The 27,003-nt window shown below is 44.1% G+C and overlaps 1 protein-coding gene across 4 annotated transcripts in view; it reads right to left on the bottom strand.

Moving 5' to 3' along the window:
* Positions 1-576: 576 nt before the first annotated feature.
* The window catches only part of RTN1 (reticulon 1), a 137,073-nt gene continuing 110,646 nt past the window's right edge, over positions 577-27,003 (bottom strand). For 2 of the 4 annotated variants that reach the window (XM_083613653.1, XM_083613656.1), the window contains 6 exons: positions 13,463-13,670; positions 11,098-11,236; positions 7,919-7,988; positions 6,431-6,477; positions 3,293-3,351; positions 577-1,928 (listed from right to left, as the gene is read on the bottom strand). In XM_083613653.1, coding sequence (XP_083469779.1) covers positions 1,886-1,928; positions 3,293-3,351; positions 6,431-6,477; positions 7,919-7,988; positions 11,098-11,236; positions 13,463-13,670 — 566 coding nt within the window. In that variant the 3' untranslated portion in view covers positions 577-1,885. Of the gene's footprint in view, positions 1,929-3,292; positions 3,352-4,231; positions 6,349-6,410; positions 6,478-7,918; positions 7,989-11,097; positions 11,237-13,462; positions 13,671-27,003 lie in introns of those variants that run through there. The other 2 variants (XM_083613654.1, XM_083613655.1) reach the window with 2 other exon arrangements.

Below are 27,003 nucleotides of genomic sequence, written 5' to 3'. Positions count from 1 at the left end.
TTTTAAATAATCTTGACACAGTGTTATGTATTAGTCAGGTGTAACAGTGGTCAGTTGTGAAGCATGTCAACTGCAAACCATGGTTTAACTACTGCTTGTTTTAAACCAGGATGCCTGGTTCTACTTCATGCTGAGATTATTTGAAAAGCAGAAATAAACTTGGCAGAAGTCTGTGTCTTGACCGCATAGGAGGGGGAGAAATGGAGCACATGAGCCAGAGGTTCAAGCTCATAGAGGCTCATCTCTGGAGCACTAAGCCATAGTTTAACAATTCATGCAAACCAGGCCACTATTTATGGTAGCTGCTGGCACTGTTTATAGTTTCCCTACCACTGCTTCCTATGCAACAGAAAGCTGATTTTTCTGAAAGATATTATCCAGTTCCAGTGCTGCCAAGATGAACTTACATCCTGCTAAGGCTACTGAAGAGCCATTTCTCAGAGAGAACCTAAGCAGTGTCAGCAGTGATGTGAAGTGGAAGGTATTGCTGCAGTCATATTATTATGAGGACCTTTTGCTACATACGCAGTATGAAACTAGGATGACAGCTGTGATTAAAATGGCAAAGAGGACCTCTTTTTTTTAACATTTAGTAACATTTATTTCTGCATTCGGTATCAAGTACATAAGTGCAAATATTCAGAGTCCATAATTAAGTCCTACAGAGAACGTCATACAAATTTGTGATACATGTTACAAGCCGGAAGTCTTCAATTCCCATACACGTTGATCAGCCTGTTGATCTCTTAAGAACAAAAAAAAAGTACTGGGTGGGTTGGTTTTGCTTGATTCTTCTTCTTCTTTTTTTTTCCTTTTAGAGAGTTATACAAAACGGCTTATACCATATCATTACCGGTTTCTCTTTCATTTTTCATTACTTGTGCTGGAAAAAACACAACAACACTTAAGGACGTCTGTCTACGATTCTAGATAAGTTAGTAAAGATAAACTCAACCAGCAAACCCAGTGGACATAGAAGCAAAACCGCATCAGTGCACTAAGCAGGAAAGCCCTAGCGACATGTAACATTAAAAGTTATCGAAGCAATGCCAATAGAAGGAGGAGGAGGAAGAAGAAGAAGTAGTAAGAGAAGCACTAGGAAATAAAAAATAGAAAGTTCAATAGTATTTTTAGGCTCTCACCATCATGCACTTGAGAAGCAACACAAGAACCACACTTAGAACACTTTTTCTCTTTACTATACTTTAGTGCTTGACACACGTGATTGCAAATAGTCTAAGAGAGAACAGAAACAGCAGGAGAGGAGAAAAAACAGCTGCTTCGTTGTTTCACATCTCTGAGATCATGGTGTTTGAAAGAGAGAGAGGGGTGAAGGCAGATGTACCATGTTTAGAGCCCTCCGAAGGGCACCTCAGCTGCGTTCAGTCCAAACGTCCCTTTCCTTTCCAGGGTCGAGCTCTGGGTGGAAAAGAGTTCTGCAATTCTGAAGCAGGAGTTGGCTGTGGACAGTGCCAATTGGCTGGCTCCCTATGACGTCACCCAGACACTTGTCCCTCCCCATCCCTGGAGTAATTCTGCACTTAAAAAAACAACAGCACAACCCAAAAGTGCCTGAAAATTCAAGTGAAGTTCTCGTTTTTATTTTTAAAAAGAAAAAGCTGGACAGCCAACCTGAAGCAACAGGGACTTGGGGAGGAGAGTCAGACAGCCAGCTGAAAAAGTGTTCAATTCACTCACACTGCAGCTGAGGGACACTCTGTAAGCAATCTTTCTATTTTACGTCTGCCTTCACCCAGAGAGAGAGAAAGAGAGAGAGAGAGAGAGACAAACAATAAATTATAAGTAAAAAGTAAGAACAGAGCTGTTTTCATCCCAGACTCCCTCATCATTCACGCCTGTAGGTGAGGAATTCTTGCTGCTGTTTCTACTCAGCCTTCCTCTTTGCGCCTGGGATTTTTGCTTGGATCCTAGAGATGAAAAGGGGAGATTAAAAAGAGAGAATTAAACACTGATTCAGGCAAGCCGCTCCACAGCGTGTTTCATTTTCTCTGCTAGACAGCGCTCATATGGTACAGCTCCTTTCACTTAGAAATATTTTCAGCTAGGCTGCACTCACTGCATGAAAAAGAGGCAATCTCTTTTTGTATCTTCCTTTCTATTTAACCTAATTTGTACACCGATTAATTGCAGGAACCTCTCAGTGGTTTGCGTAAAACATCAAAGGTGCTTTAAAATGATTAATAAAAGTCAGAAGTTAAAAAGAAGTTGACTGAAAATATTTAAATACAAATAAAACCAGCAGTTAAAATATCCCGCCCCCCGCTCTCTCCCCTTACACACAGAAATGTGCATGTCAACTTTGCATACGTGGGTAGTCTTGCTTAAACAAAAACACTATTACCAGGTGCCAAAAATAGGACAGTGGTTTGCCTGATTAAATCTCTGAAAGCCCCTCACCGCATGCCCAGTGAAAAGCTCCACAGATTTGGAGAGACCAGATCAGGGCATGAAAAAGCTAAGCAAGTGTGTTTGGCTAGGACTGGAATTCACATTAATCACATGGCGAGGAGTCTGATTCTGCACTTTAAAAATCCTGACAGGCCCATTTCAAAAAAGCTGCCTTGATAGGCAGGGAAGGGGGCTCAGTGTAGGATTGCAATGCAGAATCATAGAGGGGAGGAACCCTTTGGTTTCATAGCTGATATAAATAAATTGGTATTGTTAATATTATTTCGATTTCTTACCCTGACCTTCATCGTAAGGTCCCAGGGCAGGTTAAAACAACATAAAGAAAAGTAATATTAAAATCAGTTAAAACAATTTACACCAGAAGAATTGGGGGTTTGTATTTGTGTGAGAGGTGTCAAAGACCAGGGTAAAGAGATATGTCTTCAGAATAGTGCAAAAGCTGTACAATGAAGGTGCCAGACAGACCACGGCAGGGCGGGAAATCCACAGCTTAGGGGCTTGCCTAGCAAATCCCATCTCCCCAGCTGCCTCTCCCAAAATGTCCAAGGGCAGTGGAACTAACAACAGCGCTCTCTCTGCTGATCTGAACCCTCCATAAGGTCTGTGGGGAAGAAGGCAGTCTCTTGCAATACGAGAATCTTCCCTAACAATAGAACGGGAGAGGATCAGGCAAGATTAATCCTTTGTAAGATTCTGCCACCTGAAAAATATGTAACTGTGAGGAATTCAATTGGAGAGGCGAGCTGCAGGCTGTTTGTGGACACCCCCAAGGGAAGGTTTGACCCTTCTGCCCTGAACCATCCCTACTGTAGAGTTGTCAGTAACTTGACCCTCTAGGAAAACATTGCGTTAGGAGACTCACTTCGCCACGACGGTATTTATGTGGGTCCTCACAAGCCCCAAGTATTGGTCAATCTGTGCCTGAAAAGAGAGGAGGATGGGGGAGAGAAATCAGTGAGGCATCAACATGGAAGAATCACAGAAGAGTTGGAAGGGACTCTGAGGATCATCAGGAAGCCCTGTTCAGGGAAGTTTTTAATGTGTGACATTTTAATGTATTTTTAATCTTTGTTGGAAGCCGCCCAGAGTGGCTGGGGAAGCCCAGCCACATGGGCGGGGTACAAATAAATTATTATTATTATTATTATTATTATTATTATTATTATTATTATTATTATTATTATTATTTTGTCCAACCCCCTGCAATGCAGGAATCTTTCACCCAATGTGGGGCTTGAATCTATACATTTGACAGAGGTGTTCTCCAGAGCTGATGTAGCTAAATCATCATCATTTCATTATTTATACCCTGCCCATCTGGCTGGGTTTCCCCAGCCACTCTGGGCGGCTTACAGCTCTCAACAAACACACACTTTGGTCATAATCCCCGAGTGAAAAATCTTCCATACTTTATAGTAATATTTCCCATTTGCCCACTGTCCATTTTGTAATAATTTGTGTGCAATGGGGAGAAAATAATTAGTTAAAAAATAAGGGGAACCGGGGGAGGGGGGGACACACTCTCCCACTGCCAAGAATAACTTCTCCCTGAGACCTATAGATTGCATTAGGAAAAACAGAGCCAAGTGTGCTAAGTGGCTCTCGGGGTGGCGGGAGGCAATGGGGCCAGGAGAGAGGAGGGCAGGATCTGGTGTTGGAATACTGCAACAAAACTTGTTAAACCGTTTTCCCAAGCTTGGGGAGCGAGGCATTTGGGCTCTGCTTCAGACAGAAAAATGTATTTGGCCTTTATAGATTATGCTAAAGAAATAAATAAATAGAAAATCTTTTTTTTTTAAAGAAAGAAACCCACACCAAATGGCTAGCAGCCAACACTTTCTCCAAACTATCTATGCATTACTCACCAGTGCATCTCATCGCTTCACTATCTTTGCAAAACAGATTTTTTGTTTTGTAAGAGGAAAAAAAAAGATCTAGAAAAGCCCCAAGCGTGCTTTCAAAATAAAGAACACAGACTGAGAAGTAAAGAGAAATCTATCTATCATCTATCTATCTATCTATCTATCTATCTATCTATCTATCTATCTATCATCTCTCTATCTGCACAATGGATTCGGAGAGCTGCATGCAACAATCATTAGTTTGAGGCCACTTTGCACATGACAGCCACCATATGGCGACCCTTCTGAATCACTCCACGGAGTGGGTGTTGCTTCATGGTGAGCTATTCATGTCCAGCATGCAAACCATGCAGTTTAACTTTTCTCCATCCCGCCCACCACAAAATACTGGAAAAGGAAAATACTGCATGTTAGGGAGAGAACAAAACTACCTGAACCCCAAGAGTGAGCTCCAGCACGCAAACAGCTTCCACACATGAATAGCCGCAACGTGGAAGGATTCACTGAATCGGCTTTCGCTTGGTGGCCCCTGACATGTACACTGCCCCATCGAAAATGGTTTCTCTTTGATCAAACCTTCAGCAATGTACAGAACGGACCTGATGGCTGCTCAGGCCCCCAACCTTCTACCACAGCCCTGCTGCATATAGCTCCACCAGCAGAGCTGATTAGGACTGCACCCTAAAATGGCAACCCAGGGCTGGATCAAGACCTTTAGAGGCCCTAAGCCAGGCATAGGCAAACTCGGCCCTCCCGATGTTTTGGGATTACAACTCCCATCATCCCTAGCTAACAGGGACCAGTGGTCAGGGATGATGGGAGTTGTAGTCCCAAAACATCTGGAGGGCCGAGTTTGCCTATGCCTGCCCTAAGCACTTAAAAGATTTCCATAGGATCATAGAATTGTAGAGTCGGAAGGGATTCTTGGGCATCTTCTAGTCCAACCATACGCAGCCGTCCAAAACAGGGATCGAACCTGCAACCTTGGCGTTATCAGTACCATGCTCTAACCAACTGAGCTATCCATGTTTTGGTGTCCTGATATAGATCTAATTCAAAATATAAAAAATAATAAGCTGTAAAATAACTTTTTATTCTTCGCAATGAAATGAAACCTACAGTAAGATGGGAGATAATGTTTATTTTCGCATACTTCTACTTTATTCCATTCTACGAACAAGTTAATTACTAGCTTACAGCTGAATCTTGTGCTTTCATGCTTTAATTAATAGAGACACAATTTTGTCTCAGACTTTGTAAACTGAAAAGTGGACCTGCTGATCCATGGCAAATCCGGCAATGGAAAATTTCTGTGGCGCCCCCCTTCTATTGATGCCCAAAAGGTAAAGGTACCCCTGACCTTCAGGTCCATTTGCGGATGACCCTGGGATTGCGGCACTCGTCTTGCTCTATAAGCCGAGGGAGCCGGCGTTTTGTCCGCAGACAACTTCCGGGTCATGTGGCCAGCATGACTTAGCAGCTTCTGGCGAACCAGAGCAGCACACAGAAACACCGTTTACCTTCCTGCCGGAGCGGTACCTATTTATCTACTTGCACTTTGACGTGCTTTCAAACTGCTAGGTGGGCAGGAGCTGGGACCGAGTAATGGGAGCTCACCCTGTTACAGGGATTTGAATTGCCGACCTTCCGATCAGCAAGCCCTAGGCTCTGTGGTTTAGACCACAGCGCCACCCGCGTCCCTTTTCTTGATGCCCTAAGCATGTGCTTATTTTGCTTAATGGTTAATCCAGCCCTGTGGCAACCCCTCTGGAAATTGTTCCATTCATTTCTTGTCTCTAATCAAATGTCTTTTATGGGTGTTTGAGACACAATAGGAAACTGAAAAACTTGTTTGTCAGCAGATATAATAGATATGTGCATATTGCTTAATGTGTTTCATCACACCATCAGCTCTCTGAAAAAGATGCTCACCGCAGCTTCCTTCATGATGGCTGAAAGGAAAGGTCTCCAAGAAACTACACAATCTCAACTGTTCATGAACCCCATGGCTGCTGGGGAAAGGGCTACTGCCTTTCAACATTTCTTTAACAACTGCCTGATTCCTCTTTTGGAGGTCAACCTCCCTAACTGGGTTTTATCGATTAAGGAAACAACTGCAAAATGGGCCTTCTACATACCTGGTACTTGTCGTATACGACAGGTAGAGTAAACATGGAGACCACAGCTAGAGAGAAGGAAAGAGAAAGAGCATTACATTCCCAGAGTTCATAGTCTTTTTTTCCTTCTTCTTTTGCATAATATATGTATTAAATGAAGTTTTCCAAGCACTGATACATTTCTGAGGGAGACCCTGAAATAGGAACAAAAGTTTAGGAAGGCTCGTCATCTTTATAGCTGCAAGTCTTTCTCGTGCTTAGAGCTCACTGTGAATTGTGTTCCTGATTGAAAGAAGAGGCAGAAGAAATGAATAATAAATCTCAATTCGAGGAATGTGAAGAGCTAGAAGAGCAAGAGTGACAGAGAGAGAGAGAGAGAGAGAGAGAGAGAGAGAGAGAGAGAGAGAGAGAGAGGAGAGAGAATGAGAACAAATTTATTCAGGCAATTTGCTTTCTGTGTTAAACCTACATGCAAACAGGAGGAACAGAGACGAGAGTGCTAAGTTCCACCATACCCATCACTCTCCAGCTTACGGAGAATGAAGGTCTAAAGCAGGCAGCCCCCTTCACACACTGAAGCTCCTCGCCTGATTTAGAACCCCAGTTACACAGGTTGGGTTTTGTACATGAGCATGCTAGAGGCAAAGGACAGAATGCGTGTGAGCCAGAGGGCCCATGTTCTGTCACTTTCCACAAGCTGCCACTTGGGGTTGACACCCTGGGCTGGTTCTTACAATAACTGAGATAATTCATCTCAATAGTTGGAAAAAAGGAATACTGGAAACTTCCTTATACCAGATCAGACTATATATCTGTATAGCCCAGTCAGGGTGGCATGGTGGAGCGGCGGCACTTACCAGACCTCCCAACAGCTGTGCCACTGATGCTTACTGGGATTAAGAGGGGCGAAGCAGCAGGGAGGTTGGCATGGTGCAGGCACAGTGGCGTAGTTTTCTGAATGAGAACTCAAATAAGTCTCTATAGGACTACCAAGAAGTTATAATTGGTCTGGTTCACGCATAACACTAATCCATGGTTTACTGACGTGTGCTTTAGTAAACCATGACTTAGCATTATGTGCAAATCCTGCCCAATGGCTAAACTCTGGTTTGTTTACAAATTAAACCTTAATTTGAAGTCATGGTTGTTGTCTTACCAGCCTTGGTTTAACTATTATGTGTGATCCCAGCTTTGCTTGGCTATCCCCCCCACCCCCAAGCTACAAAGACATGAGGCCAGAGCAGCTTGAAAACAAAACAAGCTTTGGGGAAACAAGCGGTGGTTTGTTTGATTGTCTTTGAGAGAACTTATGGTTAACTCGTGGTTTGTTTCTTTTGAAACGGATTAAAACAAACCATGGCTTAGCATTCTGTGCGAACCAGGCCAGCAGGAAACAACTGACATTGTAAGGAGAACATATTTCAATGGAGCTGATGAAGCTGTTTTGTCCAAAGAGATACTGCTGCTTAATTTCAAAAAAGGTATCTTAAAATAAATGATTGACCTTACCCATTATCAGAAGAGTTAGGCCATTGAAGAGGGCTCCAACGTAAGTCAATAGCCACATTAGTACTGCAAACTAAATTAGAAAGACAGTAATTACATCTCCCACAAGCACACTATATTGACAACAGAAAAGTGATAGCAGATCCAACAGACATTTAAAGCACATAACTTACCCAAAGAATCCTCGGAACTGTAGTTTTCCTTTGCATAGCTGTATTTCCAAGCATCCTTAGTAAACTACAGTTCCCAAGATTCTTTGGAGGAAGTGATGTACTTTAAATGCACACTTAATGTGCTTTAAATGTATGGTACAGAAAACTCTGGAAAACTTAGCTTTATTATTTCAGTTTCCTGCTCATTATCCCCCTAGATTTATTTAGCTAAATCTGGGCTAAAATGTCATTTGATATTATACAACTAAGAGTGAATTGTGCAAAATAAGCAAATATATGAGTATCATTTATTTGTACAGGCTGCAGAACTGAGTTTCCACTTAATGCAAAACATGTCTTTTAAAAAAAACACCTTTTATTTCAAGAAATGAATAATATTCCTAATAAAATACACAGCATAAACACAACTAAACAATATAGACATACATAACAGTGTGTGAAAACATCAAATCCCAAAGGCAGGCGAGGAGTAGGATTTCTAGGTTATATGTTTGTGTTTCTTTGACATTTAGGTCATTTTGGGGACTACCCTAAAAACAAAACCTCCAAAGTGCTGTTACAAATTTGAATGCATATTTTATGAGTTCCGTATCTGCGTATCCCTGACTGGGATGTGTGTCTCACCGTCTTCCTCAGAACATTTTTAAAAAAACAACCAAACCCCAACCAAACCGCAGACTGCATGCAGCTGTATCTATACTATCTTTGTTTCAATTAGCCGATTTACGGAGGCCCTTTTCCCATGGATTACTTTTAATTCTACACTGCCTTGGAAGAAATCAATAAGTAATTAGCTCACATGGGCACATTTCCAAAATACATGTGTGCAATGCACTCAGGGTTTTTTAAAGCACCCCCTACTCCGCTGCGAACAGGCCTGTTCCAGCCCTTAGGGCAGGAACAAGGGAAGGGAGACAGTCTACAATGGCCTCCTCCTTCTGAATTAAAATCTGTGTATTTATCTTAGATCAGGTCTCTAAACCAGGGTTCTTCAGCCTTGAGTCTCCACATCATCTCCCAGGACCTTGACGACTGGCCAAGCTGGCTGGGGATGATGGGAGTTTTAGCCCAACGACACCCTCTGTTGCTCAGCAACATGCAGGACTCTCCTCAAGGGCAGTGTCAGAGGGGGAGGAGAGCCAGCAGAACTGGGATATTCCTGCTGTTGGGTAACAAGGGCAACCTCTGACTCCTCTCTACCTCTCTGACTCCATCGTTCTGCCCGGACACTGAGATCCAGCGCCAAGGGCCTTCTGGCGGTTCCCTCCCTGCGAGAAGTCAAGTTACAGGGAACCAGGCAGAGGGCCTTCTCGGTGGTGGCGCCCGCCCTGTGGAACGCCCTCCCACCAGATGTCAAAGAGAACAACAGCTACCAGACTTTTAGACGACATCTGAAGGCAGCCCTGTTTAGGGAAGCTTTTAATGTTTGATGCATTACTGTATTTTAATATTGTGTTTAATATTCTTAATATTGTGTTGGAAGCCGCCCAGAGTGGCTGGGGAAACCTAGCCAGATGGGCGGGGTATAAATATATTATTATTATTATTATTATTATTATTATTATTATTATTATTATTATTATTATCTCTCTGAGTCTGTGCTCACACTGTGACACTCAGCCTCTAAGCCTGTGTCGGGAGGGCCTCCTTCTCCTGACCCCTTCCCCTTGTTCGCTCAAACCCCCTGCTTCTAGCACCTCCCAGTTCGCCCCTTCTTTAGACTGCTCTTCAGTGTCCCACCACCAGGATCTGGGATCTAAGTCATCTTCTGTGATCTCCCTTGGGGGGCTCTTGGGTGGGCACCACCCACCAGTCTTCCTCATCCAGCCAGTCCCTGATGTCTGGCTTGGCCAAAGCAGCCTCACGGGCCAGATGGCAAAGCCTGGCGTGCTTCATTACACAAGAGGAGCCCGCTGGATCAACCCAGGGGCCCATCTAGTCTGGCATCCTGTTCTCACAGTAGCCAAGGAGGTTCCCACCCCAGAAGCAGTAAATTCCATTATGTGAATTATGTCTTGCATAAAGGAGTTATTTTGCCTGCTCTAAACTGATCCACTGCATTGGGTGACCCTGTGTTCTGGTGTTATGAGAGAAGGAAGAAATTAATAATAATAATAATAATAATAATAATAATAATAATAATAATAATTTATTTATATCCCGCCCTCCCCAGCTGAAGCCAGGCTCAGAGCGGCTAACAACAGTAAAGTAATATAGCATTCTAAAATCAGTTCATTATAAAATCAGTTCAAATCAAATTAATGGCAACCATTGGGCTAGACTTCTGTGAAGATTGCCAAAGGAGGGGGTCAGGCTGTGGCTTGGCCAAAGGCCTGGTGGAACAGCTCTGTCTTGTAGGTCCTGCAGAAAGATGTCAAGTCCCGCAGGGCCCTAGTCTCTTGTGACAGAGCGTTCCACCAGATCGGGGCCACAGCCGAAAAAGCCCTGACTCTGGTTGAGGCCAGCCTAACCTCCCTGTGGCCCGGGACCTCCAGGATGTTTTTGTTTGAAGACCGTAAGATCCTCCGTGGGAGGCAGTCCCGTAGGTACGAGGGTCCTAGGCCGTATAGGGCTTTGAAGGTAAAAACCAGCACCTTAAACCTGCTCCTGTACCCCACCGGGAGCCACTGCAGCTGGTATAGCACCGGGTGAATGTGATCCCGCAGCGAGGACCCCGTAAGGCGTCTCGCTGCGGCATTCTGCACCCGCTGGAGTTTCTGGCTCAGTCTCAAGGGCAGCCCCATGTACAGCGAGTTACAATAATCCAGACTGGAGGTGACCGTCGCATGGATCACAGTGGCTAGGTCAGGGCGAGAGAGGTAAAGAGCCAACTGCTTAGCTTGGCGGAGATGGAATAATGCCACCTTTGTTGTAGCTGCAATCAGCGCTGCCCTCTCCACTCCATTTGTAATAGCAGGACTCTCCCTTTTGAAAGCCTCCCAAGGCACTGATCTGGAAACCCAAGAGGACCCAAGTTTGGCTAGCCTCTAGTTTTTGCCATCCACATACTTTTAAGGAATCCACCAGGTCCTGGACCAGGAAAAGCCGCCTGAGTTCTTTGACTGTGCTGTTCACGTACGACTGGAGGCAATCTGTGTATTTCTGAATCTGTTCCTGGGAGAGCGACATTTCCATTTCCAAGTAGCTTCTGTCGAAAAAGCGTAACTCAGATCATGAAAACACCAGTGTTAATGCCAAGGTGTTCCCCCACTGGGGTCTTCTCCCCCCCCCCTTTCCTTGTATATCTTTGGACTGCAGACAGAAACATGCAGACTATACGGGGCACATGCAGACCATAATATGGCTTTCCCCTAGGGGTGGAGAATTCTGTCCATTTCAATTTATTTCAGTTTCTCACTTTTCCAATCTTTAGTTCACCACATTTCCACATAATTAATTTTCCAACATCTTATTGGGTTTTTCTCCTAAGGCACACAATTTTGCCTAACATGCATGTTTTTAAAAGTTATTGTTTATACACCGCTTGGTTTTTTCCCCCTAAAAAAAACAACCTTCGAAGCGGTTTACAAAAAGATTAAACAATAAAATAAAGAAAAAATTACTACCCTACTTCAAAACATAACATTAACATACTAAATACGTTTGTGCAAACAGTTTTTCCTAATGGTGAAAATAACAGAAAATGCATTCTAACATTTGTATGCAGACTTTCCCCTAATATATGATTTTTTCACATACATTTCTGGTTGGGGAAATGCATTGCAAAATTCGGATAATGATTTATGAAGGATAGCTTGTGTTTTGGTTTGCAAACTGTTTTGAGAACCGCAAATCTGCCACAACCTGAAGTTGCCCCCATGCCCCATCTCCCACTGGACCCAATTCACCGCCTCACTTCCTCCAGACCAAAAGCCTATTGTCTTGCATTCTCCAACCACCAGAACCTACCCACAGCGGGTGGCACTGTGGTCTAAACCACTGAGCCTCTTGGGTTTGCCAATCGGAATGTCAGCGGTTCGAATCCGCGCAACAGGGTGAGCTCCCATTGCTCTGTCCCAGCTTCTGCCAACCTAGCGGTTTGAAAGCACACCAGTGCAAGTAGATAGTTACCGCTGCAGCAGGAAGGCAAACAGTGTTTCTGTGTGTTCCGGCACTCATCACGGTCTTCTGTTGCGCCGGAAGCGGTTTAGTCATGCTGGCCACATGACCTGGAAAGCTGTCTGTGGACAAACACTGGCTCCCTTTGCCTGAAAGTGAGATGAGCACTGCAACCCTATAGTTCCCTTTGACTGGACTCCACCGTCCAGGGGTCCTTTACCTTACCTTTATCTTTACCCACAGCCTTTCTATAAACTCTAATGATGCATTTCCTGATCTTTTTGTGCCTCTCAGATCCCTGATACACTACCCAATGCCTCCTTTGAACACCACCCCTCAGCCCTTCCTTATCTGGAGAATCCTGACCGGCCACTGTTGCTTCCTTGACAGAGGCACCTGGTCCACTTGCCTCCCCAAGAGTTGGCCTTGAGAAACAGGAAGAGGACATTAGGAGGAGGGGAAAGGTGCAGGTAAGAAGGTGGAAATTGGGTCCATGGGGAGTAACAGCCTTGATAATCTGTCCAGTTCTTGCATTGCTTGGTTGTCTGCAAACTTGTGCAGGAGCTACTATGCATTTAGCAGATTTTCTGCCCTGCTTTTCTATTAGCGTGCTCAAAGCACAACATATACACCAAGAACCACATGCTCATGAAATGACAAGGCAAGCAGCCCCACAGATTCAGGAGGCCGGCCTCAGGTGCCTCCTTCCCACCAGGCAGGTGGTGTCCAGACACCTGAATTCAGCAAGCAGGGAGTGGGGAAGTCGCAGTGGCAATTTGTTGTTGTTGTTGTTGTTGTTGTTGTTGTTGTTGTTGTTGTTGTGAATCTGAATACGTGCAGCTACTCACACAGAATCAATTAAGTTTTGGCAGACAGCCAGAAGGCAATCGGAAGGAGTAAGTCTGCCTGGTGATAACAGAGGCATGGAGACAGCTCCCTGATTGGTCCAGCTCTCTCAAGGGAGTGATAATTAACGGCCTACTAACTGGAATGTGTTAATTCGTGAGTTCAGAGTTCTGTGTGTCAGTGTAGGAGTTGTGAGTCGTGTGAGAGAGAGCTAGCAAAAGATATGTGTTCTGTTCCTGTAAACAGTCCACCGAATATAATAAACACCTAACTACAAGTTCCTGGTTCCTGCTTCGTCTATCCTGTCTGCAGCCAAGTCGCCAATTGCTTCCGTGGATTCTGCGTTTACGCTGCTAGGTCTGACTAAGGTCCCACAACTAGTCAGAAAGTTGCGAAACACCAAATAGGTTTTGCCAATAGTTTTGCTGGCAAAATTAAGTGCCCTGGGTAATAATTGCAGAGCACTCACTTGAATGGGTGGCCTTCATCGGTTTTCTGCACAGCCTGTAGGACTGACTTGTAGATTCTGAAGCTGATGGTGGCGGAGAGAGCCGCTAGCGCCAGGTACGCAATCACGCTGACGACGCTGAACTGGGTCAGGGAGAAGAGCAACAGCAGGACACTCCCAAACATGATGCCTGTCTGCTTGATGTCACGCCAGTATAACAGGTCAATAGCTGGGAAGAGAAAGAGTGGGGCGGGGAGGGAAGGCAAATCGTTAAAACCAGACTCTGGAATGGTGACAACAAAGCCTGCCACTGCAAATACAAGAGTAATGAGCTCTTTGGCAAAGTTGCAACCAGAGTAAATAATTACAGTTGTGTAAACAGAGCCGAACAGCCCAGCCTAGCAAAGCCAGGCTGGCTAAGTCCATTGAAATTCATTCAGTGCAGTTTACTGGTTGCCAAAATGCCTCTAACCCAGGGGTTGGCAAGGTTTACCTCGCCTGGGCCGGTTCACTCCAGCGGAGATCCCTCCATGGGCTGGACTGAGTGATCGCGCCCACGATTTCTGGCATTTGCGTCTGCGCAGACATGATTTTCACCGTCTGCGCATGCACAGACGTGATTTCCAGTGCCACAGAAGCGAGTCCCCGCGCCGTGCTGTGCCAGTTTAGCGCAGTGCGCAGGGACTCGCCAAGCGAGCGGCTCGGTTCAGGGGCGGCTCGTGGGCTGGTTAAACGACCTCCGTGGGCTGCTTGTGGCCCATGGGCCTTAGGTTGCCTACCCCTTCTTTAACCCTTTGCCCTTATCGATGGGCTTAAGGTGCACTTGTTTTGCCAGGGTTAGGTGGTTAGTCTGATGAACTGGAGTGTTTCCAGCCAAACTTGCTCTGGACAAGTGTCTCTCTAGACAGGTATCTCCCCCCCGCCCCCTTACACTCGTTCTGCTCATGCGCAACTGCATATACATGCCACACCGGGAAACAAATAAACAGAATCATCATCAAGGGAACTGGTGAGTCCGAAGAGGACGTCAGTGAGAGCAGAGGAAGCCCTGAAGAGAGCAAAGGGGCTTTGTTTAGGCTGCTCAGCCTCCCTGTCTAGCAGCTGATGTGTGGTGTATCCTCCAGACTCCAGCCAGCCCCCGAGCTTCAACTCTAGATATTTTGGTCTGAATTGAAGAGAGAGCTGGAGAGCAGGGGAAATTGGGAATTCAGTGGCTTTTTAGAGGGTGCTCGCCACTTGCCTACACAAACTGCTTCCACTGTAGCCCTGTCCCTATCCTGTAAGCTTAAGGCTAGTTAAGACTGCTCTTGGACAATATTGGAAACTTTCGCCTGGGGTGTGTGTGGCAGCAACAGGTCTTGCTAGGGCTTTGCAGGGCTCATCACAAGCTGAGAGTTACAAAGGGCAGCCTTTCCCAGAGTTTCCCCCAAGCTATTAAGCACAAAATGGACATGTGAGTATCTGCTGAATGGGCTTTCGATTCCTAACCCCTTTTGATCCAAACAGACCCACAAGGTAGCATACATGAATCTCAGGTAACTGTAAAAGTTTAAAACAAAAATTTAAAATATGCCCAAATCTCAACAACCATAAAATGTTGCTGCTGCTGCTTTTGTAATTTGTATTATTAATTTTAAAATGGAGCAATAAGAGAAAGATTTAAAAGCCGTAGCAATATGAAAGTTTATTGTGAACCAATCTGTTGCAAATTAAATTAGAGCAACCCTTGTGAGTCTCCCCAGTGAATTCCACAATGAGAGAGCCACCACCAAACAACCCCTGCTCCTTGTAAGCCTCAGGTGGTGTCAGGGAACTGTCATCGGAAGAACCGGAGGTGCAAGGGCTCCCAGAGGTTGGGAGAGACTTATCAGCTGAGGAGGGAACCAGCAGGGGGAGAGAAAGAGCTCCAAGGGAAAGTGAGTCGGAGGGATGGCTCAGAGACAATTCCAGCGAGAACAGTGGGGAGGTTTCAGGACCTCCTATAGGGACACCCACTCCTCACCGGAAACTGTCACGCAGAGAGTCCAGAAGGCGTGTTTCCGTTAAGGAGCTTTTATGCTGGAAGAAATTCCGTAAACGCCCACTGTCGGATTCTGCCAGCGACTGACGGTGCCATGCTGATGGAGCTCCGTTACAGACAGGGGTTTGTGGACTTAGCCAAACCCTGAGGGACTAGAATTTTTACGCACAAGCAGCTCATCATCCCATCACAGGTGGCAATTGAATAATGAGTTTACTTAGGAATTACTACTACTACTACTACTTATTTATATGCTGCCCATATGACTGGGTTTCTCCAGCCACTCTGGGCGGCTTCCAGAAAATTATAAAACCACAGTAAAACATCACACATTTAAAATTTCCCAATGAAGGGCTGCCTTCAGGGGTCTTCTAAAAGTCAGAGAGTTGTTTGTTTCCTTGACATCTGATAGGAGGTCATTCCACAAGGAGGGCGCCACTACCAAAAAGGCCCTGTGCCTGGCTCCCCGTAACTTCACTGCCAGAAGGCCCTCAGAGCTGGACCTCAGTGTCTAGGCTGAACAATGTGGGTGGAGAAGCTCTTTTGGGTATGGAATCATAACACTGAAAGTGACCTCAAAGGTGAACTAGTTCAGGGGTATGGAAACTTTCTCAGTCCGGAGGCCCCTTCTAACTAACCTCCTGGGGGACCATATGGCTGCGGTGAGTGGGGCCACGGGCAAAAGTGAGCAACAAATGTAAATGTTACCTTTGTACAACTGGCTAGTTTCTACAGGCCTTCACATACCCACACAGAGCAGATTGGTTTCTACATACCATATTTTTTGCTCTATAAGACTCACTTTTTCCCTCCTAAAAAGTAAGGGGAAATGTGTGTGCGTCTTATGGAGCGAATGCAGGCTGCGCAGCTATCCCAGAAGCCAGAACAGCAAGAGGGATTGCTGCTTTCACTGCGCAGTGAACCCTCTTGCTGTTCTGGCTTCTGGGAATCAGAATATTTTTTTCCTTGTTTTCCTCCTCCAAAAACTAGGTGCGTCTTATGGTCTGGTGCGCCTTATAGAGCGAAAAATACGGTACATAGACAAGCAAGAATCCAAGGGCACATTCCAGACACGCAAAAACGTTTGGGGACACTGTGCAGTGTGGCTTGGTGAATTCTGAGGACAGATGAAGAGCTGCATTCTTGGTCCAATGCAGGAAATCTACCACTCAGCTCACGAAAGCGTCTCGAATAGCCCAGCTTTTAAACATCTGCCTACCCAGATGACACAGCAACGCACAGATCTTCCCACCACCCGCTGTCAGAATTCTTGGCTAATTATATAATGATCCGTTAGCATTTATTTTGACTCAGAAGCTCCCGTTTGCCATCTTATCGTTGACACTTCCCCCTTTCTTCTGAAGATGCCTTCCCCTCTTTGAAGTGGGGGGAACATGGCGTGCGTTTGTTTGAAGGAAGAGAAGAAAGGGGTGACTGTTAATTCAGGTGCATCAGCAAAGATCCGACAAGGAATCAAAACCTGTGGCTGGGAGGTGTATGCACAGGAGAATGGGAAGGAGAAGCTGCTTACATCATCTGCCAGCCAAATGAATGAATAATGAATAGCTTTTGTACGCCTCAAGCATCTATCCCCGTGTACGACTGAAGAACTTCTTATTGATGCTGGCAATTTCTCCATGTAAGGAGTTTGTTGTCATCTACCTTCTTTCATTTTTGCCTCTTTTATTTCCTTAGTGTCTCTGACTCAGGGAAGACCAGCGGCGCCTAGAATTCCCCATGGAAAATTTCCTAGTCTTATTAAAGCTCTTTTCATCTTCCCCTGAAATTCCTCAGAGGTTTGTCCATGGAGGAAATGCCAAATTAGCCAAATTAGGTTTTGCTTTAGGAAAACGTGGCAAAATTCAGTGACCAACTCATGGTGTGCTAGCTGCTGCCACCCATGGAAAACCTGACTGATCTTAAAACAGTTTTGTCTTACTTCGAAATTTCTCAAATGTTTCACTCCAAATTTGTTTTGGATTTGCCTTCAGGTAAAACTTCCATGTCTAATCTAGTCAGAGTTCTATCATTAAATCCTTCGAGGCCAGGACCATGGGGTCTTTACATGCTGATTCTGTATTATTATTATTATTATTATTATTATTATTATTATTTATTGAATATATGCACTACCCTATACCTGGGGGTCTCAGGGCAGTTCACAGAATAAAAACTCTGTAGAGCTGCAGAATTCAGCCGATTAATTCATTGGAAACATTTTGATGGCCTAAACCCCTAATCAGTTAGCAGAATTTTAAAATGCACACATTTGTAAAAACTGCAGATAGGAAACTTTTTATGTAGCTCCTTCAGAAATATAAGAAGAGGTGGCCTGTAAGGATAAACATGCACAGAGTGGCTGGGGAAACACAGCCAGATGGGTGGGGTATATTATATTATTATCATCATCATCATCATCATCATCATCATCAACATCATGTCCCCACCCCGTCAATGCTACTCCTTTCTCCTCCACGCAGCATCCTGATTTTGTAAGCAATCTTTCCTCATTCGCTCATTTGAATTGTGCTGAGCCCTGACCTGGTACCAGACAGTGAGTCTTCCAAGGATGAACGAGACATCCTGCAGGCTGAGGACCGTGCAGAGCAAGCAGGGTCCCCAGGAAGCACAGCTGAGGATCTGCTTGAGGGACCCTCTGGAGGGAGACCTGATGAATAACACCTCGAGCTGTCTGGGGAAGGAGATGGGGCTACCCCCAGCCCTTGAGAATGCTGGCGCCGAAAGGTCCCAGTCAAAGAGACAGCAGCTTGTGTCTACAGACCTGGAGTCGTCATGCAGCCACTGAGAAATAAACATGCAACCATTGGAAATGCAAAATAGCTGCTCACTGGATAAAGGTAAAGGGACCCCTGACCATTAGGTCCAGTCGTGGCAGACTCTGGGGTTGCAGCGCTCATCTCGCTTTTATTGGCCGAGGGAGCCGGTGTACAGCTTCCGGGTCATGTGGCCAGCATGACTAAGCTGCTTCTGGCGAACCAGAGCAGCGCACGGAAACGCCGTTTACCTTCCCATTGGAGTGGTACCTATTTATCTACTTGCACTGGCATGCTTTCAAACTGCTAGGTTGGCAGGAGCAGGGACTGAGCAACGGGAGCTCACCCCATTGCGGGGATTCGAACTGCTGACCTTCTGATCGGCAAGTCCTAGGCTCTGTGGTTTAACCCACAGCACCATCCGCTCACCGGATAGAGCATCTTAATCTAAGGATGTGGGTTTGAGTCCCTCATTGGGCAAAAGATTCCTTTGGGCAAAAAGAAGACCCTTGTGGTCCTTTCCAATTCTATGATTCTCTGCTTAAGCTGGAGACTTTTTTAAAAAATCAAAGCTGAAAAGCGTGCTTTTGTGACCAACCTCTGCAGTCCCCAAGAGCTGTCCAGGGTCCTGAATCTGAAGACAGACCTGCTCCCCGTTACTCACTACAACATTCTGTTGCCTGCTCTTGGTTGTTTTCTGCTCTGAGCTGGTCCTCCAGATGGTTACCAACACCCTTGCTTAGGAGGAGGTCTGCAGCTCACAGAGAAAACATGTGTCTTGCATGCAAAGGGTCCAAGGCATCACTGTGAGAACAGAATTCTGGATGAGATGGGCCACTGGGCTGATGCAGTGAACTCTTCTTATGTTCATGTTGAGTATCTGGCATTCCTAAATGCAGCTGGGAAATACTCCTGTCTGAACCCCTAAAGATCTGCTACTTGTCAGGGCAGATGCTTCTGAGCTAGATCAACCACAGCCTGACATACGATATATGTTTCTGTTGGCTTTCAACCCGGAAGAGAGGCGGTGGGAAGCCCCATTGCACCAGCTGAAGTCCAGGCATGGCCTTCTAAGGGAAGTGAATCGCAACCACAGTGAGCCACTATGCAAGATCCACAGTGGATTTACGGTTCTTGCTTTTTTTTAAGGCGGGCGGAAATCTCTGCTCGGGAGAAATAAATGAAAGCGCTTACTTATGGAAGTAACTTGATAGGGATTCATTTTTTGACAGCACTACTGGAAAACAAGGGAAAGGGCTGGCTCATTAGGAGATTGATCCTGCACAAACAAGCAGATTCATCACCTGGCAAAAGCTGTAAACCAAGGGGTGGCAGCAGCTCTGAGGCCAAAACGGCTGCAGCTCAGTGTTGGAGCATCTACTTCGCATGCAGAAGGGCCCTGGGTCAAATGCTGGCATCTCCAGGTGGGGCTGGGAATGTCCGCTGTCTGTAAACTTGGAAAGGTGCTGCCAGTCAGTGTACACATTACTGAGCTAAATGGCCCAATGGTCTAACTCTATATACAGTGGTACCTCGGGTTACATACGCTTCAGGTTGTAGACACTTCAGGTTACAGACTCCGCTAACCCAGAAATAGTACCTCGGGTTAAAAACTTTGCTTCAGGATGAGAACAGAAATTGTGCGGCGGCGGCACGGCAGCAGCAGGAGGCCCCATTAGCTAAAGTGGTGCTTCAGGTTAAAAACAGTTTCAGGTTAAGAATGGGCCTCTGGAATGAATTAAGTACAGTGGTACCTCGGGTTAAGTACTTAATTTGTTCCAGAGGTCTGTTCTTAACCTGAAACTGTTCTTAACCTGAAGACCACTTTAGCTAATGGGGCCTCCCACTGCCACCACCACACAATTCCTGTTCTCATTCTGAAGCAAAGTTCTTAACCTGAAGCACTATTTCTGGGTTAGCGGAGTCTGTAACCTGAAGCGTCTGTAACCTGAAGCGTATGTAACCCGAGGTACCACTGTACTTAACCCGAGGTACCACTGTAAAGAGATTCCCTGTCTTCCAATGCAACAGTGTCTCGTCGCTCGCTGTCATGGCCATTATCCACCAGCAAAAGATGAGGCAACTTGAATTCACATCTGAAAATTGGCACAGATCACATTAAAAATGCCTCTTATCTTTTTTTAAATATATTTTATTAAGGATTTTCTTGTTTTACAGAAGTAAGTGTAATGCCTCGTATTTTTTCCCATGTAACATTTTTACAAATCCGTTTCATTTGTTGAGGCATTAGGGGGAGAAGAAAAAAGAAAAAGAAAGAAAAAATAAGGGGGGGGGTGGAGGGAGGGAAGATGGATGGGGGTGGGGGTGGGTGGCGATGTTTCTATTATGCTTAATGTATGTAGAGTTTGGTGTCAGCGTTGCTTGTGTTGTTCACTTGTGTTCCTTTGGTGGTGAGAGAGGTTGGGGTTGGCCTAGGGTGTGATTGTTTGTGATTGGCTGTGGTGATCTTTGTTTTCGTGTGTGAGTGAGGTGGGTGGGTGTTTTGGATCAGGTTAGCCATATTGATTTGTATGCTGTTGGTGGATTATTGTCATTGTCTTGTTGGGCTGTGTATGTGATAAAGGGGAGCCATACCGGGGTGAAGGCGTCTTCTTCTGTTTGTCCCCGTGTCAGTTTCAGTTTATTAGTTAATTTTTCTAGTAGGGCTGTTTATCTCATTTCCTTGATGCATATTATATGCCAGGCAGTGTTTCTTTTCTGGAACTTTCTAACAATGTCTACTAACAAGTAAAAAAATTATAATTTGCAAAACAAATAATTTGAAGAGCATATTGCTGACAACACTGAAGCAAAGAATAAATAAAAAATCTTTAAATAGCACCAGTCAAGGAGGTAGATGAAGTGGACTTCCGGGTTGGCGCCTCCGGACAATGGCGGAATTCCTCTGATCGGGAGGAATTTGCTTCGTGGAAATTAGGGTCTGGCCGCTACGACGAAGGCGGGGACCCACAAAAAATCACAGGCGGGAGAAGCCTGTGAACGTGGGATTCGGCTGGCACCTTTTGCGCCTCCCCTACTCACGGGGAAACCCGGTTTCGGGGATCCGGAGCGGCGTGGGGTGAGTGGCGTGGTGCTTCGAATTGACTGCTTTTTTCACGGAGTGAAGCCGCATTGCTGTTGCCGGAGAGCACTGACTTTTTCCTGTGGACAATTTGATTTTAAAACAACTACCCGTGAGTAGAACGGAAAATTGGATTTCTAAACGTCTTAATTTGGCACCGAAACGGGGAGGTTTCAAACAGGAAGTCCGCCTTCCCCTTTTGTAAATGGACTGAAGCAAAGAGGCTGCAAGCTAAAGTCTTGGAAAGCCTTCCGTAAAGGATTAAACTTCCATCGGCTAAAATTATTAAACCCCCCTTGAAAGCAGGAGAAGAGGGGAGAAATTTGGATCGTGTAAGCCTGCAGGAGAGAGTGAAGAAAGTCAAATTACCACCGCTCTGAACCTGGAAACGGGCTGCTAGTAAGACTGACGTTTTGGAAATGCTCATTGACTGTGAATAGATCGTTCGTTGACAGCTAGTTAAATAAGAGAAATACATTGTTTCCATTGTCTCCTGCGTTTAAAAAGGAGTAAAAGTAACTGAAAATTGAAACTAACTTTATTGCTTGAACTGTGTTTAAAAGGATTGATACAAATACAAATTGTTTCCCCCTAGAGGAAGCCTTTGAAATTGTTACATGAGCTGAGCTGGGGGAATTTCCAGCTGCAAGATAAAAAACTGTGAGAATCTGGGACTGACCTTGGAGCGTTAAGAATGTTGACAGAAGAAACCTTAGTGGTTGCATTATGTAAGATAAATGATTCACTGGAACAGCTCCATAAGAAGACAGATGTGATGACAAAAATTGATAACTTGGGACAAAAAGTGACTAATTTGGGACAAAAAGTGAACATTATTACAGAAACTATTCAGGAATCGATACAGGGATCTACTTTGACATGGCAAATTGTGGAGATGGAGGGGGAGAAAGTTGTTGTTGTTGAACCTAAAGTAGCACAAGTGGAGAGGGAGAGAGCCCCAGCCTTACAGATGCAATTTGATGACTATAAGTTGATGCCTTTTATGAGTGAATTTAGAGAAAGTCAGATTTTGAGGATTGGAGCCCCGCTTGGACTGGAGAAGGAAAGTTGGAGAGATCCCTTCATGCAGGGATTTACTGACCTTTGGGACCTGGATTTGGGTCAGGAGGAGACTGGAGTTGTGGGGACCTCCAGATTTGGAGGAACTTTGAAATACGTCCTGAAATATCTTTTGAATCCTAGTTTTAACTATGGAGATATGGCTGACCTGTCGAGAAGGAATAAAAACATTGCTAGGTGGGAATTTCCCCGAGATCTACTCTTCAGCATCAAAGGAAGGAAAATAAGAACAAGATCAGGAGAAGACAAAGTAAAGTGCATGTATAAATATGAAGAAGACTTGCAGAAGGGACTTGGAAAAGAGTTAAGAGCCTCGGACAGAAGATCACCAGATTGATGGACTATATGGAATTGACGGAAAAGACTGGCAGAATCCGAGACCAGGGAGAAGAGACGGTGGAAGAATATTGGAAAAAGTTTAAAGTCTATATATAGAAATAATGTAAAATTAATGAGTGCTAGAAAAATGATGGAATGGAATTATATGGCTTTAGTAGAAATGTTATAATGAATTAAGTATAAATAAGTACTATAGTATTAATGGAAAATAAGGTTAAAATATGTTAAGATAACCATATGACAGAAAATAGAGAAAGATGGAAAGGATTTGCTGAAATAATTAATAGAAATGGAATACAAAAAGGGAGGTGAGAGGAGGTCGGTGAAACAAGGGAATGAAAGAGAGGGTATTGAGATGGTATGATGTGTGTTTTTTGAATTGTTTTGGCTCTCGTTTTGTTTAATGTGTTAATGTTGTGTTGTGTATTGTTTATATATTGTATTGTATTGTTTTCTCTTTCTTTTGCTTTTTCTTTTTTTCTTTTCTTTTCTCCTTTTTGTAAGGTTTAAAAGTAATAAACATTATTTTTTTTTAAAAAAGGAGGTAGATTAAGTGTTAGGGCAGGGAAACTGCAGAGACACCATTTGATTTCTATGCATCAGTCTTCGATGCAGGAGATTTTGGAAGGAGAAAACTGCATGAACCTGGTCCCCCCCCCCACACTTTCAGGAGGGCATCTGAAGAAAGGGGCCAAAATATGAAGTCCAAAGAGTAATTTACAAATTTCCTACTCGCAAGTCATTGGGTCTGGACAGCATACACCAGAAAGGTTTTTAAGAGCTCAGTTGCGAAATTATTTATTTCTGAACTAGAATATGCAAGTAGTCACTTAAAACATTTTTACAAAGAGAAACCTAAGAGGAGCCAGCAAATTACACACAGCATTTAAGCTATCTTCTCTTGCAGGGAAATGAGTAGAAAGCAATATTAAAGCTAAAGAAGAACGAACCTCTCTTTTTTGTTAACTTATTTATTGATACTTACTCACAGATATATAAAAATACATACCCAATAAAAAGTATCTTCTTACAATATATTAAGATAAAGCTTAGTTTTAAAAAGAACAAAGTCAGAAAGAAAAAAAGGCAAGAAAATGACAGAACTTAAAAAAGGGAAATGGAGAGAAAAAGGAAAGAAGGGAAAAGCTAAAGATAGACTAGAGCAAAAGGACTTTCAGCTCTTTGTCCTGCAGCTATATATAATATTCATTCCTTAAAATCCAACCCTTCTATCTTCTATAGACCAGTATTTTTTTCAATCTTCAAATTCCACTATTACAAGTTCATTTTCTCTTTCACACATAGTCCATATGAAATTTTCAATCCTTAACAAATGTCAGTAATGATTTTTCTCTAATTAAACATGCCTCTGATGAAAGAAGAACAAGCCTTGCTGTGAAAGAAGCAGCATGGCTTCTGCAAAGAGAGGTAACACTTCGCCAACTCTTTGGCATTCATTTAGCATCAACGTTGGGGTAATCTGGTAGACATGTGCTTTAAATATATGGTGTGTTCCACAACTAGTTCAACGAGAACATCAATGTTAAGAAGAGACAACTACACAAAGGTTCAATTCTATGCTATGGCTTGTTAGGGAAGGAATGTTCAATAAAACTGCAGGTATCATAAAGATTATCATCATAGCTATGTTTGCAACATTATGCATTGTTCTTAGTAACGCAATCTTGAAAACAGCATCATAGAGAAAGTTGTGAAGAAAATGATCAGGGGATTGGAGAAATTTATCTGTGAGGACAGGTTAAAGAATTTAGGACTTCTGAATTGGATGAAAAGGATGGCGAAGGGAAGGATTATGAGGGAGGTTTATAAAATTATTCAGGGTCTGGAGAAGGTAGATAGAGAGAAGCTTTTCTCCCTTTTTTTGTAAGAGTAGAAATTGGGACTCATCCAGTGATGTAGACTGGTAGTAGAGTCAGGACATGGCAGAAGACAGCATCTTCCTAATCCAAATGCATAATTGACCTATGAAATTTGCTGCCACAAATTGGGTTAATGGCCACTGTATTACAAGACCTTAAACAAGGATTAGATGGCCCTCAACATAGGATGTGTGGAATTTTTCAGCTTGCAAATTCCAAAAATGAGGGGTGCTAAAAAGTTGCAACTTGGCAATTCAAAAGATATTTAAGTTAAATTAATACAATTTAGTTTTGCTTGGTAAATTAAGTGTATATAAAATTGCATAGAAATCCCTAAAAAACGATTGCCAAGTACTTGCAGTTATATTATCATATTTATTATTACTATTAATATTACTATTACTTATCATTTTCAGAAAGTAAAATTAAAAACACTTGGTTTTCTGAAAGCAGCTTCATCAAATGTAGACTTACCAAGCCCAATCACAAAAATAACAGATTTGAATTCTTCACACCCAAAAATGTATTTTAAAGACCCCTCACTGAAGAAATGTGCAGAAATGAAGTTTCATTTCCCTAAAACGATACAGCATAAGCCAGGGGTGGGAACGCTTTTCAGCCCAATAGCTTCACTCCCTTCTGAGCAACCATGTGATGGGCACATGGCAGTGGTGGGCGGGGCCAGAGGCAAGGGACCCTGGAGAGAAGGGGCGTGGCCGTGGAGCATCAGAACCACAGGGCTGCATTTTGCCCTGAGGTCCCCACCTCTGACATAAGCTGTGATTGCTAAATGAACCATGTTAGGAGGCAGTATATATATATATATTTCTCCCTATATGAATATCACCTCCTGTGCTGCCTTCAAGCCCTTTCCTTAACAGCACTCTTGGAAATAAGATTCAGGATCAGACAGACTCTTTGACTCATCCATCAGGATTTTCTGTACATGTGCTTAGCAATAGCAAAAAGCCTTGTTTTAGACCAGTGTTGTGGTGCCAGAACTGATTTACTTCACAGGAGACTCTGACACCTAAAAAAAAACCCCACACTTTTAAGTACCTGTATCAGTACTGACACATAGTCAACACTGTTGTTGTTTTCCCCACCCCACCCCCAACCTGCATTGGCAAAATTTACACTGTAAGCTCCATGGGGCAGAGATCTGCCCGTTTGCTTTCTGCTATTGATATGTACATTGATGGCACTACATAACCAAATCACCTTCCTCATCCTGATCTCGTCCAGCCTCTTGCAACACGTGAGGTGAAGGATCATCATATTACCAGATACCAGGCGCCATACCATATACTTCGGAAGAAAGTCTAATTTCTACAGTACCCACAATCCTTCACCTCAAATGAGGAATTGTTAATCATTCCAATGAGGAATCGGCCATTTTAAACACATCACAAGCACAAAAGAACCTGGTGCTCTTAGAAAAGGCAATGGGTTGGATCCCAAAGGCTACTACAAAGGGTTTCATATGTTGGAGAAAGAATACAATATACAAACGCTGCCCCTCCCTCCTGGGGAACATTTAGACATCATGCCAAACCATGGTTTCTAAAACCATAGTTTGGAGTTATGCTTGAATCTACATCCACATACAGTGGTACCTCGGTTTAAGAACAGCCCTATTTACGAACAACAGTGGCACCTCGGGTTACAGACGCTTCAGGTTACAGACACTTCAAGTTACAGACTCCGCTAACCCATAAATAGTACCTCGGGTTAAGAACTTTGATTCAGGACGAGAACAGAAATCGTGCTCTGGCGGCGCGGTGGCAGTGGGAGGCCCCATTAACTAAAGTGGTACCTCAGGTTAAGAACAGTTCAGGTTAAGAATGGACCTCCAGAACGAATTAAGTTCTTAACCCGAGGTACCACTGTATTCGGTTTACGAACTCCGCAAAACCGGAAGTAGTGTCCCGGTTTGCGAACTTTATCTCGGTCTAAGAACGGAATGCCGCACTGGCGGCAGGAGGCCTCATTAGGGAAAGTGCGCCACGGTTTAAGAACAGTTTCGGTTTAAGAACGGACTTCCAGAACGGATTCAGTTCGTAAACCGAGGTACCACTATATATAAACCATGACTTGGGAGGGCTGCCACCCAAGAAATTAAACCATGGTTTGAAGCTGGTTTTCAAACCCAGTTTAAGTGGGATTTGCTGTTATGTCTGAATCCACAAACCATTAGGAAGCCACAGAACTATGGCTTCTCTTCATGAGGCCGTTGTGTCATGGAGATGGGGAACTGTTCAGCCTTAAGAGGCTACAGTCACACCATGGAGACAAGGCTGAACTTACGAACCTGAGCGCTGAGCCGGAGGAAAATGATAGCAAACGAAGAAAACCCTGCTCTGCCTCATGTACAGAAGGTCAAAACC

This window comes from Podarcis filfolensis (genome assembly GCF_964270895.1).
Source record: "Podarcis filfolensis genome assembly, chromosome: 1".
Taxonomy (NCBI): Eukaryota; Metazoa; Chordata; class Lepidosauria; order Squamata; family Lacertidae; genus Podarcis; species Podarcis filfolensis.
This window is presented reverse-complemented; position numbering and strand designations above follow the sequence as displayed.